General features: G+C 31.7%; 2 protein-coding genes across 7 annotated transcripts in view; one reads left to right on the forward strand and one right to left on the reverse strand.

The window, feature by feature from the left end:
- Positions 1 to 1,400: 1,400 nt before the first annotated feature.
- The window catches only part of LOC103569365 (protein lap1), a 28,704-nt gene continuing 15,193 nt past the window's right edge, over positions 1,401 to 14,911 (reverse strand). For 2 of the 5 annotated variants that reach the window (XM_008546645.3, XM_008546644.1), the window contains exons 3-11: positions 7,288 to 7,623; positions 6,352 to 6,518; positions 5,788 to 5,923; positions 4,244 to 5,245; positions 3,827 to 4,017; positions 3,512 to 3,607; positions 2,269 to 3,447; positions 2,119 to 2,190; positions 1,401 to 1,857 (exon numbers count right to left, since the gene is read on the reverse strand). In XM_008546645.3, the coding sequence (XP_008544867.1) occupies positions 1,681 to 1,857; positions 2,119 to 2,190; positions 2,269 to 3,447; positions 3,512 to 3,607; positions 3,827 to 4,017; positions 4,244 to 5,245; positions 5,788 to 5,923; positions 6,352 to 6,507 (3,009 nt within the window). In that variant the 5' untranslated portion in view covers positions 6,508 to 6,518; positions 7,288 to 7,623 and the 3' untranslated portion in view covers positions 1,401 to 1,680. Of the gene's footprint in view, positions 1,858 to 2,118; positions 2,191 to 2,268; positions 3,448 to 3,511; positions 3,608 to 3,826; positions 4,018 to 4,243; positions 5,246 to 5,787; positions 5,924 to 6,351; positions 6,519 to 7,287; positions 7,624 to 7,733; positions 8,222 to 14,911 lie in introns of those variants that run through there. The other 3 variants (XM_008546646.3, XM_008546647.3, XM_008546643.3) reach the window with 3 other exon arrangements.
- On the forward strand, positions 8,873 to 14,668 carry LOC103569364 (dual serine/threonine and tyrosine protein kinase). Of its 2 annotated transcripts, XM_008546642.2 has the most exons (5): positions 8,873 to 9,436; positions 9,735 to 9,944; positions 10,043 to 12,529; positions 12,620 to 12,763; positions 14,252 to 14,668. In XM_008546642.2, exons 2-5 carry the CDS (start codon positions 9,818 to 9,820, stop codon positions 14,272 to 14,274), a joined length of 2,781 nt encoding a protein of 926 aa, XP_008544864.1. In that variant the 5' UTR covers positions 8,873 to 9,436; positions 9,735 to 9,817; the 3' UTR covers positions 14,275 to 14,668. The 2 variants fall into 2 exon arrangements, with proteins under 2 accessions (XP_008544864.1, XP_008544863.1); XM_008546641.2 differs by lacking the exon at positions 14,252 to 14,668 and having other exon boundaries at positions 12,620 to 13,630.

Here is a 14,911-nt window from a genome sequence, read left to right on the forward strand (position 1 = left end):
GTCTTCCCACTACCGTGCGTTTAGTTTTGTTCCCGACTACCCGTTATAAGCCACTTTTATTTTATATAATTTTAAACGTCATATTAACATTTTGTTACATACGCGACTATCCCGATTTTCCTGGTGCTTATGGCGCTAAAATAAATACTTATCTTTTTACACTAATAATAATTATAATGAAAAAAAATTATAATGATAACGGTATTGATTACAGTAATAATTAAAATAATAATTTTGTTGATCAACTTAATGCTCAATAAAACTTTTAAATTGTAACAGAAGCTTTTAATATAATTCATCATTACAATTACCAACAATAAATTATATTTTACTTAATAATGATTGAATTATTATCCGCGAAAGATAGACAGTAAATTTTCATCATTAATTTGTCCATTTTTCCTGTTGTTAGTTTATAATTTAGAGAATTTTAACGGAGGCTTATAACGGGCTCTCTGGTACGAAACTCCTCAGAGTGGTTAAGTGGGGAAGTTGTTTGGACTCAGTAACTCCCGATTGAGGGAAGAGGCTTATCGGGTAGTTGACTGTATTTAATCAAACAATAAGTGCCGTATAAAAATAAAAAAATAATTTCTGAAGCCCAAATAAATTTCAAATGCAACCCGTAGTCAAATAATCAGTCAAAGAAAATGAACCAGCAAAAAAATTTAAATTTAAATCAACCTGCTAATTAAATATCTCCTGGATTTATTACCGACAATTGCATTTCAACCAGTGATATAAATATCTAATTGTTTGACAACAGTTTATTATAATTTATATTCTTTTTTTTTTAATATTATTATTAATTTTTAAATATTTATAAATTACGGCACATAGAAGAATATTTTCATTTATAATTTTTCTTGGCATTTGTCTTTCATTTATCTTTGACTTTTAATTATTATTTCTCTTAAAGTAAATTTTTGTATATAATAATATACAATATATTTATTTTGTTAATTTATTATCATAATTAATTAATTAATTAATAAATTAAATTACTATTTTATTTAATCACTCGCTAATCTGGAGATGAAAAAATAAAATAGTTTTATAGTAAAATAAAAAAAAACTATTAATTTAGTTTAAATTAGTGAGTATTGAGAAAAATATATAAATATGTGCGTGTAACTAATGTGCGCATGCTAATTTATATTGAATTTAGTAATTAATATTCCTAATAATAATAATAAAGTTTATAATGGATTGAAATATTTTTTTCTTTTTTTTTTGAGTACAAAAACTAAATCCTCCGTAGTAGATATATGTATATATTTATATATATATATATATATATATATATATATATATATATATATATATATATATATATAATAACAATAATAATAATTAGTATTATTATTATTATCATTTGAAAATACAAAAGGTACATTTTGTTTTGTGCACTTTATGGAAAACACAATTGATTAAATACTCAGATATTATTTAAAATTTTTTTTTTTTGTTTTTTACTTTTTTAAGTAAAGTTATCACAATTTTATTTTAAATTGTTGCGATAATTTTATGCGGAGTACGGAAAATACTTTTTCAGTCTAATGTTGAGATTGGAAAACAATTAATTAAAAACAAAAATTAATCTAAAGAACTGTCATGACAAACTCACCATTAATTTTTTTCTTGTTTTAAATATTATTATATCCCGCTTATTTTTTTTTCTTACTGATGCCTGCTAATCAGCATCGTAACAACGTCGCCAGTTGATCTTAAAATAGCAACTGCACGATCATGATCAGAATTCGAAAAATCAATTCCATCAACTTCGAGGATTTTATCACCGGGACGTAATGTTCCTTGTGCTGGTCCATCTGGATTTACTTTTGTTACTATTATTCCCTATTTTAAAACAAATCAATAATAATAATGAATAATTCATTTATTTTTCATCATAAAGACTCAACCCTAGCGGATTTAAATTACAGTAATTATCGTAATTTACAGTATTTCGAAAAATTACGGCAGTTTAATGTAGAATAAAGTATCGCAGTGTTACGATAAAAATACTGAAAATTTATCGTATAAATACAAATCCGCTAGAGGACTTAATTTTTAAAATTAAAAAAAATAATAAACTAAGTAAATAAAAATAAATCTTACAGTTTGATTTCCTGCTAAGCCCCCGGCAATACTAAAGCCAAGCCCAGGATTTTTTTTAACTTTAACTGGTATCTGAAATGAAACGAAAAAATAAATAATTAAATTATTTGTAAATTAACTATAAAAAATGATTTAAAAAATATGAATTACCACATTAACATTTTTATGCTGACCAAACATCCACTTTGTTTTCGATTTAGATTTATAAATATCAGAGCCACTATTATTTAATGAATAATTAATATTGTTAGACATAGACATAGAGACAGATACAGGAGTGCTACGACCTGAGTTATTTTTATCACTGTGTAATTCAATTGAATTATCAAGTGAGGGGGTGTAAACATGCATGTCAGTTTGTTGCGACGGAGGCTGCTGAGTGACTGGTGAAGGTGACATTTCATCTTTATTGCCATTGAATCTCCACGAGCGATCTGAATGTCGGAGCTGATTGTGACCTGACGATAACGGACTGCGATATTTTCTGCCAGTGATTGGCGAGGTCGGCGTGTTGATGTCGCTTTGAATTTTATCTCGATATCTATCATAGTCATCTTGACTTGAATAAACATTTCTTTCATTAATCGATACCGAATCATTGTCCGACAGGGAAATAGAACAATCGGGATTTTTAATACTACGCATTATCGGTATCCTACTGGGTTTGTCTTCACGGAATATAAAATTACGGTTGTCTTGATCATTAACATTAATAATTGATGACGTGTCGATGATACTACTGCTACCATCAACAACATCATCATTGTTATTGCTATTGCTGCTCATGTTCATCAAGCGTTTGTCTTTACTCCTAAATGAATTCGATAAATGATTGTCATTATGGTACGGAATTAATCCTCCTCTACCACAATCTCCAATTCCGCCTCCTCCAATTCCTCTGCCATCAGCATCAGCGTTAAGACGATTCAGTTGTTGGAAAAACGCGGCCTGCTTTGAAAAAGCCGCGGCAATGTGATAAGGCGGTGGCGCTAATGGGATTTCATTGCCCGTTTTACCCAAAGACTCAATCCCGTTAGAATCAGTGGGACTTTTGTAAGCCTCTGCGAGCTTCTCGGACTCTACGATCTTGGCGGTGTTTGTTCGCGAGTACTCCTCGGGTTTCCAAGTAGAGCTCACGTAGTCCGCAATTGTCGGCGGTCGTGAGAGACTTTCGTTAGTTTGCGGGTTACGGATGCACTTGGCTTCGCGGATTTCCGGTGACTTTTCCAGTGCCAGCACTGGACGACTTTCTTCAGAGTAATCTGGACTCGGGCCGTCGATTTGGTTCGGCTGAATGTTACTTTGATCTCTTGATACTAGATAAGAATTCTGTAATAAAAGTAGTAATTAAAATTATTTTTAATTTATGTTTATTGGTATATTATTTACATACTTCGTGGTATGAGTTGTGATTTATGCTGCTGTTGATCATCGGCACTGCTTTAGCTACAACAGCTTCTTTGATCATTCCTTCTCGTTCCATATGAATCTGAATAAAAAAATTATTTTATTTTATTTTTTAAAATTTATTACATGAGTAAAATTTTTTTTTTTTAAATTGAGCTGTCACTTAATTTAAAAAATCATTAAAAAAATTTTCTAATTCTACGGCAACAAGAAAAAATTATTGGCAAAATTAAAAAAAAAATATTCCATAGCAAATGTAATTAAATTTCTGTCAAGTTTACTAAAAATTATATGTACTTACTCTTTGATCGTGTATAGATTGATGATGAAGATTACGCGCATGTCGAGCCAAATTACGAAGCTCTTTAGGATATGGGGTAGGTGCACGATGTAGTTGTCTCGGGACCTCTGTTTCTAATTCTGTGGCAAAACAAATTCTCCTTCCAGTCCCAACAATTGAACCGGAAATTGGTCCCACTGCTTGCTCCATTTCTATTTAATTTCAACACAAACACAAACCCCAGATAAAAAAAAAATAATACCATAAATAAATAAAAAATATCTTTTACCAAATGACAAAACCTCGTTTAAAATTAATACTTTACCCTTTCATTCCTCATCCACCACCTCACTCTCAACTAGCAGCGTAACATTTTTAAATTAATCAACCGAGTCTTTAAAAATTCCTTTCAACAACAATAAATATGTGTCAACTTACGTTCAAGTTCCTTGCGCTGTTTCTGAGGTAACATAAAGCAACTCAGCACCATCATGTCTTCCTCGTGATTGAACTCCTGCTGCAGAGGCACCAGCGGCTGGCTCTGGTTGTCGCTCAGCCAAAGAGCTTTTAAATTATTCAAGTTAAGCATCGACACCGGCAAAAATTGTATGCAATTATTTACGAGATTTAAAACACAGAGCGATGACAAGTGTCCTATTTCCGGTGGCACACTCGTTATATTATTTGACCGCAGTGACAATAATGACAGCGCACTGCAGCTCCCTAACTCCGGTGGTATCGAACGCAAATAATTATTATCCGCATTCAAACAATGCAACTTACGGAGTAAACCTATCGAAGACGGCAAATATTCAAGGAAATTTTTAGTCACTATCAATTCTTCTAAACTCGACATCTGTCCAATATCATCTGGCAGTGAATTTAATTGATTATCGTCTATTTTTAATGTTACTATTGTACGTAAATAACACAGCGAGTCGGGTAATTGAAGAATTTCATTTGAGGAAAAATTAATAATTGATATGTCGCGCCAGCCTTGAATTTCAGCTGGTACGCTGTCAACAGAGTTCATCGTGCAGTCAAAGTGATTTAGACGGTACAGCTGCTCGATGTTCGGAGGAATACGTCGTATGTCATTACCGTCAATCCACAGTTCTGTTAAATTTGTTAAATCACCGACGACTTCTGGCAACTCTGTGAAGTCGTTATTCCCGATATCGAGACGCTGGAGATTTACGAGACGACTCATTGATTTTGGCAGGGTCATCATATTGTTTTCACGTAACTCAAGTGTTTTTAATGCTGATAGTCTTCCGAAATTCGCTGGTAAGTACTCTATGTATGCGTCATTTATATATAACTCACGTAGTCCTGTTATATGGGTTATTGCCTCGGGAAAACGCTCGAATGGATTTACGCTCAGGTCTATTGACCGTAAATTTTTGCATTCTTTTATATTGTCCGGTAGCTCTTTTATGCCTGAAAATTTTAATAAATATTATTTTAATTTATCATTTTTTAGTAATTAAATAAAATATTTTTTTTTATAACTGCATTGAAAATAAATTTAAATCTGTATAGTCAATTTAAGATCAATGAAATTGAACGGATTTTAAATAATTAATTGAGATGACAATATAATTTTCAGATGCGCTATTGGTCTTAAATTGAGTCATTTAATTGACTTTTAAATTTTACGCCTTTAAATTTTAATTATAAAAAATATGTGCGGCGGGATAAAAAACGATTTCAAACTTTCATGGTAGTCAGCCTCATCCTGGTCTGAAATTATTTTTTTCATTCCTGGTGACACAATTCACTATTTTATTTTTCTACACAGACAAAAAATTTTCACGCCCTAAGATTTTTTTTTTTTTGCATTAAGAATTAAAAATAAAAATTTTATTAGGGCGGGAAAAAATTTCTGTCTTCATTTCATAGTGAAAATTTTTTTTGCGCCAAAAATTTTTGTTTCTGTGTACAAAAAAAAATAATAAATAAAAAAAAAAATATATATTTACTATTTTTACTGAGATCTAAACTCTCAAGATTAATGAGTGATGCTATGGCGGGTGGTAATGTCGTAATTTCATTGTCGCTTAACGACAATACGCGTAATTCATGACACTGAAATAATGGCCTCGGTAAATCCTTTATCTACAAAAAAAAATAAGTCCAATTAGATACTTAATTAATTAATTAATTGATCAATTATAACTAAGAATAAACAAGCAACCTTTAAGTAAACATTTAAATTATCAATTCCGACATTACTTTGCTGTACAAAGTTTATAAATTAATTATTTAAAAAGTTATCTAAAACTTTTAAAAACTTTAAATAACCACTTCCATTAGTCTACTCCCATAAATTAATAATTAATAAATAAAATCTATCAACTCGGTTGCTATTTAGACAAGTGCTCTACTTATTTTTAGCATTTTAATTCCTCTATCTCTACTCAGCTCTTTTTTACCATAAATTATTCAATTAATCTAGCAAACGACTTGTTTTTTTTTTTTTAAATTATCCAGAAGTCTGATTACTCAGCTGCTAATTAAAAAGAATAATAATAATAATAATTTACCCTATTGGCATCAAGATAAAGCATCTCCAGTGTCCTCTCATAAATGAACACATCTGGTGGTACATCATAAAGATTGCAATGATTTAGTTGTAATTCACAAATGTCTTCTTCCTGTGCTCTCAAACATGCAGTGCACTGCCACCAAGAGCTACCCATTTCACATACGTCTGTAATAATAATAATTGTTTATTTATTTATTAATTAATTAAACTACGCAATGACAATCAATTTTTTTAATTTGTTCAAAGACAGTTCAATTAATGATAACAAAAAAATAAATATTGAAAAAAATATATGGAAAAATTTCACTTATAGTTTATCAAATTTTCTACATGTGTATTTTTTTAAAATACTTTTTTTTAAATATTTAAGTATTAAAAAAAATTATTAAAATTTCAAATGTCTGCTAACTTTGTAATACTGAAGTTAACCGACATCCAATAATTTTTGAATTTTTTTTTAAAGCAGTAAATCATAAAAAAAAAATATTTGAAAAAATTGCACCTATAGTTTATTAAATTTTCTACATGTGCATTTTTTTAATTTTTATTTTTTTGTAATTCATTTGATGAAAAAAAAATCAGAAAATTTTTAAATGCTTTAACTTCAGGATCATGCTAACTTTACTGTCATATGATACTGAAGTTAGCCGACGTCTAATAATTTTTATATATTTTTAAAAAGGAGAGGTAAAAAAAAAAAACTTTCAAAAAATGGGCCTATAGTTTTTTTAATTTCCTACATGCGCATATTTTTAGTTTAAATTTTTTTTTTGATTTGTTTAAAAAGAATCTTAATTACCATATTAACATGAAAATTTTCTTTTTATACTTTTTCATGAATTAAAATATTAAATGTCAAAAAATAGAGCAGTGGCCACAAATGCTACTTCTACGCTAACTGTCAATAATTATTTAGAATAATAATAATAATTACCCTTCAATCGTCAGGAACCGACGAACAGCATGTGAAATTTTTTTAAAACGTCAAGCAGAAAAAAATCACACACGATTATTAGATAAAATAACAGACATATAATTTGATTTTCTTCGGTTGGGTCTCAGGCACATCATCCTCTTCGTCTTGGTGGTCGTTGTCGTAAATCCAATTAATCAATGACCCCAAGTTGTGTTCAGTCGGCCGTATGATCACGATTTAATTAAAAACCCAGCACTTAATAACAACCAGCAGATAAATATCAGCTCACAATTAACAATTTACGATCAGAAACCACGACCAGGTGAACTTGTCAGCGTCATCCTCACGGTTTTCCTGCAAGGAAAATAAATAATTTAGAGCGTGAGATAATTTAATAATAAAGATGGCACCATCATTGTGGTGTATATTATTTTTATAGGAAATTAAACACTCAATTGGCCTACCAGAGTCCATTGTGCCGCGACCACGGGGATGATCGATAGGGAATTTTAAAACAATCGCCTACGGTTATTATTTTAAAATGGATGGGATCAGAGAACCACTGAAGCTGATATAATAACTAGTGTAATGAAATATTTGATGGTGTAGTGTAGTGTGTATGTTGAAGGATCACGATGCTCGAGCTAACGGAGCTTCTTCAGAGTTCAAAGTGATCCGTCACTGGCAGCTGGCTTTGCTTGTGCGGGTATGGGTTTACTTCCAACACTGGGATCGCAGTATCATCCTCAACGTCTATACACACTACACTACGTATGGAAACGATCTCTACACCCTCACCTAACTCACCAACACTGACAACTGACAACCAGCTTAGCTTGCTCTTGCTCTTGCTCTCTTTTGATCCCTCTTGCTACCACTAACTCTCTACTCTTCTGCTCTATCTCTGGCTCTCTCTCTGGTCCATACTAAATAAACTTCGTGAAATAGCTATCAACAGCGCTACTGTCGCGGTTATTCTTTTTTAAAATATTTATTTTTATACCCACAGTGCCGTAGCTAAATTATTTATTATTTTAATTAATTACTCATATTTAATTATAATTTTATTATGTTTTTTTATTTTAAATTTTCGCGCCATTTTTTATTTTTTATTTAAACTAATATATATATACATAATATATACATATATATATATATTATATATATAAATATATAATATTTAATAATTATAATTAATTACTAGATAATTAATAGAATTCAAATTTCAAATTTTTCCCGCTTTTAAAATAATTTAAATATTTAAAAACTAATGATATTAATTAAATAATTAGGTACTTAATTAAAAATATAATTAAAAATTAAATATAATTAATAAATCAATAATTAAATATATAAATATATGAAAAATATATATATATAATTTAATTACTTATAACTATAAATTTAAATAATTAAAAGTAAAAAATGACAAACTTGAATTTTAAAAAAATGACTTGTTTAAATAATTTAAATTTATTTAATAACTTTTTTTAATTATTTAAATAGATCAATTATCCCACAATAAATAAAAATAAATATCACAAGACAATAAATAAAAACAAAAACTAAACGTCAAGAAACTGCTGCCGCCAAACGTCAAATTTTCAAATCAGTTAACGAGGTTATATTATTAGTTATATTGTTTTTTTCTTTTTTTTTATGACAATTATATATTTTTCATTCATAATATCGCTTGGCACTTGCTCCTGCTCAATTCCAGTGCTCAGTGTTCAGTTTATTGTTGTCCTCAGCACAATATATCTCTATGTACAGTGATACCAAGAACAATTACTTGGAGTTCAATACAAATAATAATAATAATAATAATAATAATAATAACACTTATTATTTATTTAGTACCTCCATCAATCAGTACAAAGATCAACAAATGCTGAGAATTCAAGTTCAAGGCGACAGCAGACACTAAATTTAAATATTCAAAAAATTTATCATCTTTAAGGACATTTTTCCTAGAAGATTTAAAAAAAAAAAATAAACTAATGACAGTTGTCAGTGAAATGTTTGTGTTTACGCGGTCATTACTCTGAAAATAATCAGCAAATAATAAAAATTAAAAAAAAAACGCAGCACTTTCACATTTAAATTTAAATAATAATTGAAGTTACTATTTAATGTCTTTAATTAACCCGAGGTTATCGTGTGTAAAGTAAGAATTTATAAAGATATTAATATTAATGTTTATCATTATGACGTTTAGCTATTAATTAAATTAAAAAATGATTTGCTAAAATGTATGTGCTAATAAAATGTAAAAATGATAAGATTATTTAATCATTTTTATAAAAATTTAAACGTCTTGATTCGTAAGACACGATGAACTGTATTATTTATAAGTAATCCTATCTCACGTCATTATCTAAGAGTATTAATGAGTGATTATATATTAAGTTAATTAAGAATCATGTAAATTTTTAATATATCGAGACTTGTGCTCTGTCATTTAGGTGATGAACACCACAGCCGCTGCGTCTCTTCCTTCAGGAGCAGCAAATTAACTCAGACAATTTTAAAATTTTTGTTAATTTCGATGATGTTGAGTAAATTACCACAAGAATTCCGTCGGTATCAACGCAATCGTAATCAATTGCGGCATATTTTCAAGGAAACCCAACGCACTTTAGACGTTATCAATCATGAAAACTTTTTTCCTGAAGGTAAACTTTTTATTCAATGTCAGTAATTATTTAAATTTGATTTTACATCAGTGATTTTATTAAATATTATATTAATAATAATTGATTGTATTTTCTAGAAAATATTATTGATGAGTTATTACCCTCCTTAACTCTGGAGCGGCTGACTCATATTCTTGATAATCACCCGGCAATAGTGATATTGGGACAAGATTCCAAGTCGAAAGCTGCTTTGGTGAATCGTTTGTTGGCGCGAGATATCCTGCCAGTAACTGATGGATCATGGCGGTGGATTAAATTTAGTTATGGTCAGATGAATAACGTCAGTCTGACACTGGGATTGGAGTACGAAGTCGTGGACGGAAGTCAGGCTGCGGAAAAATCTTGGGAGACATTGACAGCTGAAGATTTAAACAGATCCTGCAATGAGGATTTGAATTGCCCGACGGTATTGGACGTCAAGTTGGACAGAGCGGTCCTCAAAGACGGTCTCCAGATATTTGTGGTACCCGATATCGCGGCAATAAGGACACTGGCTAAAGGAGCGCTGGGTATTTTGCCAATTTTTTTGTACGCACTGGGCGATTACCCGTTGACGGAATTAAATACTGAGGAGTTGAGAGAATTGAAAGAAACTTATCCGTATAACCCGGTACTGTTTGTTTCTTCGTTGGCTAACGTTGTGATTGACGGAGTCGAAGGTGATCTGACCGAGTCGGAGCAACATCGTCTGCAAAGTCAAACTGAAAGTAACGTAGTAAATGTCAAAAATGATGACATGAATGATAAAAAAGAAGAAGACGGATTTAATTTAGAGAAAATGAATTCTTTGGGTCGAACTTGGCTCGACCAATTAGGAGGCCTGGGTTTTTTACGCGTCGAAGACCCGGTGGAAGTTGATCAAATGACTTGGCTAGTCAGCAGCGAGTATGTGAGTGCCAGCGACTTTGTCGATTCTTACAAAAAAATCGACCGAGTCCTTCACTTTACACGCAGCTGCCTTCAAACCTACCTCGTTAACGCGAGTAATTACTTGACTGAAATTCAAACAAATTCTCTACGTAAATTTATTCTCAGTGCCTTTGATATGGCGCGCGAAATTCAAATAACTCCCCGTAGAATTCAGTACGCTCAGCAAAAAGAAAATGAGTTGTATGCAAGTTTGATGAACGTCGTTAATAAAAATCAAGACGAACTCGCGGTATTGATCCATAATATCATTCAAGAAATGAAACAGGATTTGTCGGCATCGAGAAATGATTCTTATCAGTACCAAAACAATAATTTGAATGACAATGAGCAGGGATCTTATGATGAATCTCGTCGCGAGTGGTGTGCGACTGTACGTACAGCAACGACAGAAGTTCAGAGATTAGTGTTCAGACGTCTGAGTGAGAAAGTAGCACGACAACTAGTTACGTCTGTTAATTGTTTGAGGGAAACTTTTGTCGGTACACTGCAGCGCTGCTTGCTTGAGTTGGAAAAAAGTTACGACTCAAATAATCATCATGACGCAAATTTACTGGCGAGCGACGCACTGAAACAGATATTATCTGCGGCTTATAATGTTGAGTTGCATAACTCGTCGCCGTCGTTGGTACACTCGTTTATTGAACGTCTGAGACAACTGTTCAAGTCAATACCACTGCCATGGTCACCGACCCCGACGTTAGATGAAACCTGGCGCAAACGGGTGACAATAGACGTACTAAATTCATTGTGCGCTGGTAGATTAGCGCGCACTATCTCGACACAATTTCGTGATAAAATAAAAGCTTCGCATGATGCATTTCACGCGGCGTTGAGATCCCTGGAAAATCATTACTCGGGTAAATTGGAGCGGACTGAAGAACAGAGAGTTGCGATACGTAAAATACACGCGCCTAGACTTGCTAAGCTCGCGCTGGAGGCAACGTCGATGAGCGACTTGGTAAGATATGGGATCCCGCATCAGGGAAAAGAAATTGGACGAGGTCAGTACGGGGTCGTGTTTGCTTGCGATGCTTGGGCAGGTGCACCAGGTCCCTGTGCAGTTAAATCCGTGGTGCCGCCTGATGAAAGACACTGGAATGACCTGGCAATGGAGTTTTATTATACGAGATCAATTCCGGATCATAAGAGAATTGTTAAATTGCGCGGTTCGATTATCGATTACAGTTATGGCGGCGGTGGCTGTGGAGCGGGAGCTGCTGTCTTACTGATAACTGACCGCATGACCCGTGATTTGTACTGCGGGATACGGGCTGGGCTGCCCTGGATTACGAGGATACAGATCGCTATCGATGTGCTCGAGGGGATTCGTTATCTACACTCTCAAGGGCTTGTCCATCGGGATATTAAGCTGAAGAATGTCCTGCTGGACACGGAAAATCGTGCTAAATTAACAGATCTTGGTTTTTGTATAACTGAGGCCATGATGAGCGGAAGTGTCGTCGGAACTCCTGTTCATATGGCCCCGGAGTTACTCTCTGGGCACTACGACAGCAGCGTTGATGTCTACGCATTTGGTATTTTATTTTGGTACATCTGTGCTGGACACACCAAGATGCCATTTGCCTTCGAGCAATTCCATAACAAAGAACAGCTTTGGACTAGTGTTCGCAAAGGTAAGAATAATTTTAACTCTAACTCTAAAAAAAAAAAATGTTTAATTAATAAAAGTATCAACAGTATGAATAATTGAAATTTATGACCAGGTTTACGTCCAGAAAGGCTGGCGAGCTTCGACGACGAGTGCTGGGAACTAATGGAGCAGTGCTGGGCTGGCGAACCGTCCCGACGTCCACTTCTAGGCGCGATCCTCCCAGTCCTGGAGCTGATACGCGACAAAGCAGACTTAGGCAAGTTGACGGCTGAACCCGACGCAACCAAACAGCACAGCTCGTCCTCGTCCTCGTCCTCGATGAGGAATCCTGCTTTAGCACTCGCTGAACCCAACAATCAAAGAGGAACTATGTCAAGTCCTCTTCTAAAACGTAGACCTCTCCGTCCTCTAAAATATCCTACTCTCCATATGACTAATTTATTTCACACTAGTGTCTGCTCGAATCTCTACGTGCAAATGCGCGAATTTTAATTATTATTTATTAAGACTGCTTTGTTGGTATTTAGTCTACAAGACTGTTTATCTTTCAATGAAAAATTTATTTAATTGATAATCCCTGGTAGCCAAGTTGACCGCAACTTGTTGACAATTCACTGCCGTAACCTGTCGCCGTTGACCGTAAAAATTGACAACTTTCAGCTTCTGTAACTTTTGCCTACAAGTTTATCAGAAAGTTGACGTCAAGTTGATCACAACTTCTGTACATCAATTTTCTGATCAGAAACTCTGGCTATCAGGGAACTTGTAAGATAATTTTCTAAAGCTTTAAATTTTCTATTTTCCTTAATATATTTATTTATTTTTTTTTTTTTTTTTTTCCAAAGAAATTATCAACCCATTTAATTTAAATTCTTAAGTTATTGTCACAACTATTTAAATACAAAGTGCGTTTCTGATTAATTTATAAAATAACTCGTGATAAAATAGAATAAAATTAGAACCCGTAGATAGCGTAGTAAATATTGTCCGCATTTGTACTCTATCTTAGCTATTAATTTAAATTACTTGGCACTTTTTGTTAACATAAATTTATTTAAATGCTACCACTACTGCTACTATTTTTACTACTACTTCTACTCTATTATTGAAAGTGATAGCACTTGTTCCCCATTTGTTACGCATTAACTTTTTTTTTAAGATAGCGTAATCCTGAGTACTAATAATGTTTATAAAGTTGTTATACTTTTCGTAGTCGATGGCGAAAACGAAATGTTGTTTTTTGTTCAATAAATTATTAGAATTAACATCAAAGTGAAATAAATTTTTGTTAATAAATGAATTTACTGTAAATATTTAAATAAAAAATGAATATATTTTTATAATTTCGTTGTTCGTCATTCGTCTATCGTTATCCCTTTACATAAATATATATATTAATTACTTTGTTTTGCTTATAAATTTGTTCTGTTTTCATTTTTAATTATTTATAAACCTTGAATACATATAATATATAGAAATATTTATCAGTATTTAATATTTATAATAAAAACAAAATAATCTAATAATAAAATGTGATAATTTGATTAAAAATATATTTTTTTAATGAGCAATCAACTGTTGGAAATAATAAATTTTTGTTTTTATATATAATTATAATAATAATAGATATTTCAAATGATTAATTGATTGATTAATTAATTAAGTTCAATGACCTAGTTTTAATAATTATATAAAAAATAATGATTTGATACTAAAATTATCGAATATATAATTTTTTTTTCAGATGTATTTAGTTACTCTGATTAATTAATAGCCGATTAATTAGATCGTGGGTCAATCAACTTTTAAAATGAGATGTGAGAAGACGAAAAATAAAAAGTTTATATCTACTGGATTTTTAAAATTAGATATCAAATCAAGAGCGTGCTCCTGAAAAATTCAGACATAAAAAAATATTACTTTTTTTTTACTTACTCGTTATATTTAAATTACGCGCTTATGTTAATAATATTAATTTTAATTAATGAGTTTCCAATTTAAAATTAGTTTTATCAGTTTTATCAGTTTGATTTTTTTTTGACTTGCAAATAGTTGTAGTGCTTCTGTACTGATTATGTGATAAGTAAATTTATATAAATATTAATTTTTGTACTCAATAAAAATGATATTTTTTATACTGATGACATAATTTATTTATTTGACTAAGACAGTAGGTCGAAGTTATTTTGTGCTTGCTCTAGGTCATGGAGGAACTTGTAAAACTGACTGAGTGTCATTTCCGTAAATAAATCTTTCATTCTACCATCGTTTTCTAACAGCAATTTTAATTGCAAAAATGTTTTTCCTACTTTATCGGATTCGCTGCTTGATGCTGTCACTGAAAAATAAATTTGTGTGAATGTAGCAGACATCAGACAAAGTTTAAATTATAAATAAGGAGAGT

Source organism: Microplitis demolitor, chromosome 5, assembly GCF_026212275.2.
Source record: "Microplitis demolitor isolate Queensland-Clemson2020A chromosome 5, iyMicDemo2.1a, whole genome shotgun sequence".
Lineage (NCBI taxonomy): Eukaryota > Metazoa > Arthropoda > Insecta > Hymenoptera > Braconidae > Microplitis > Microplitis demolitor.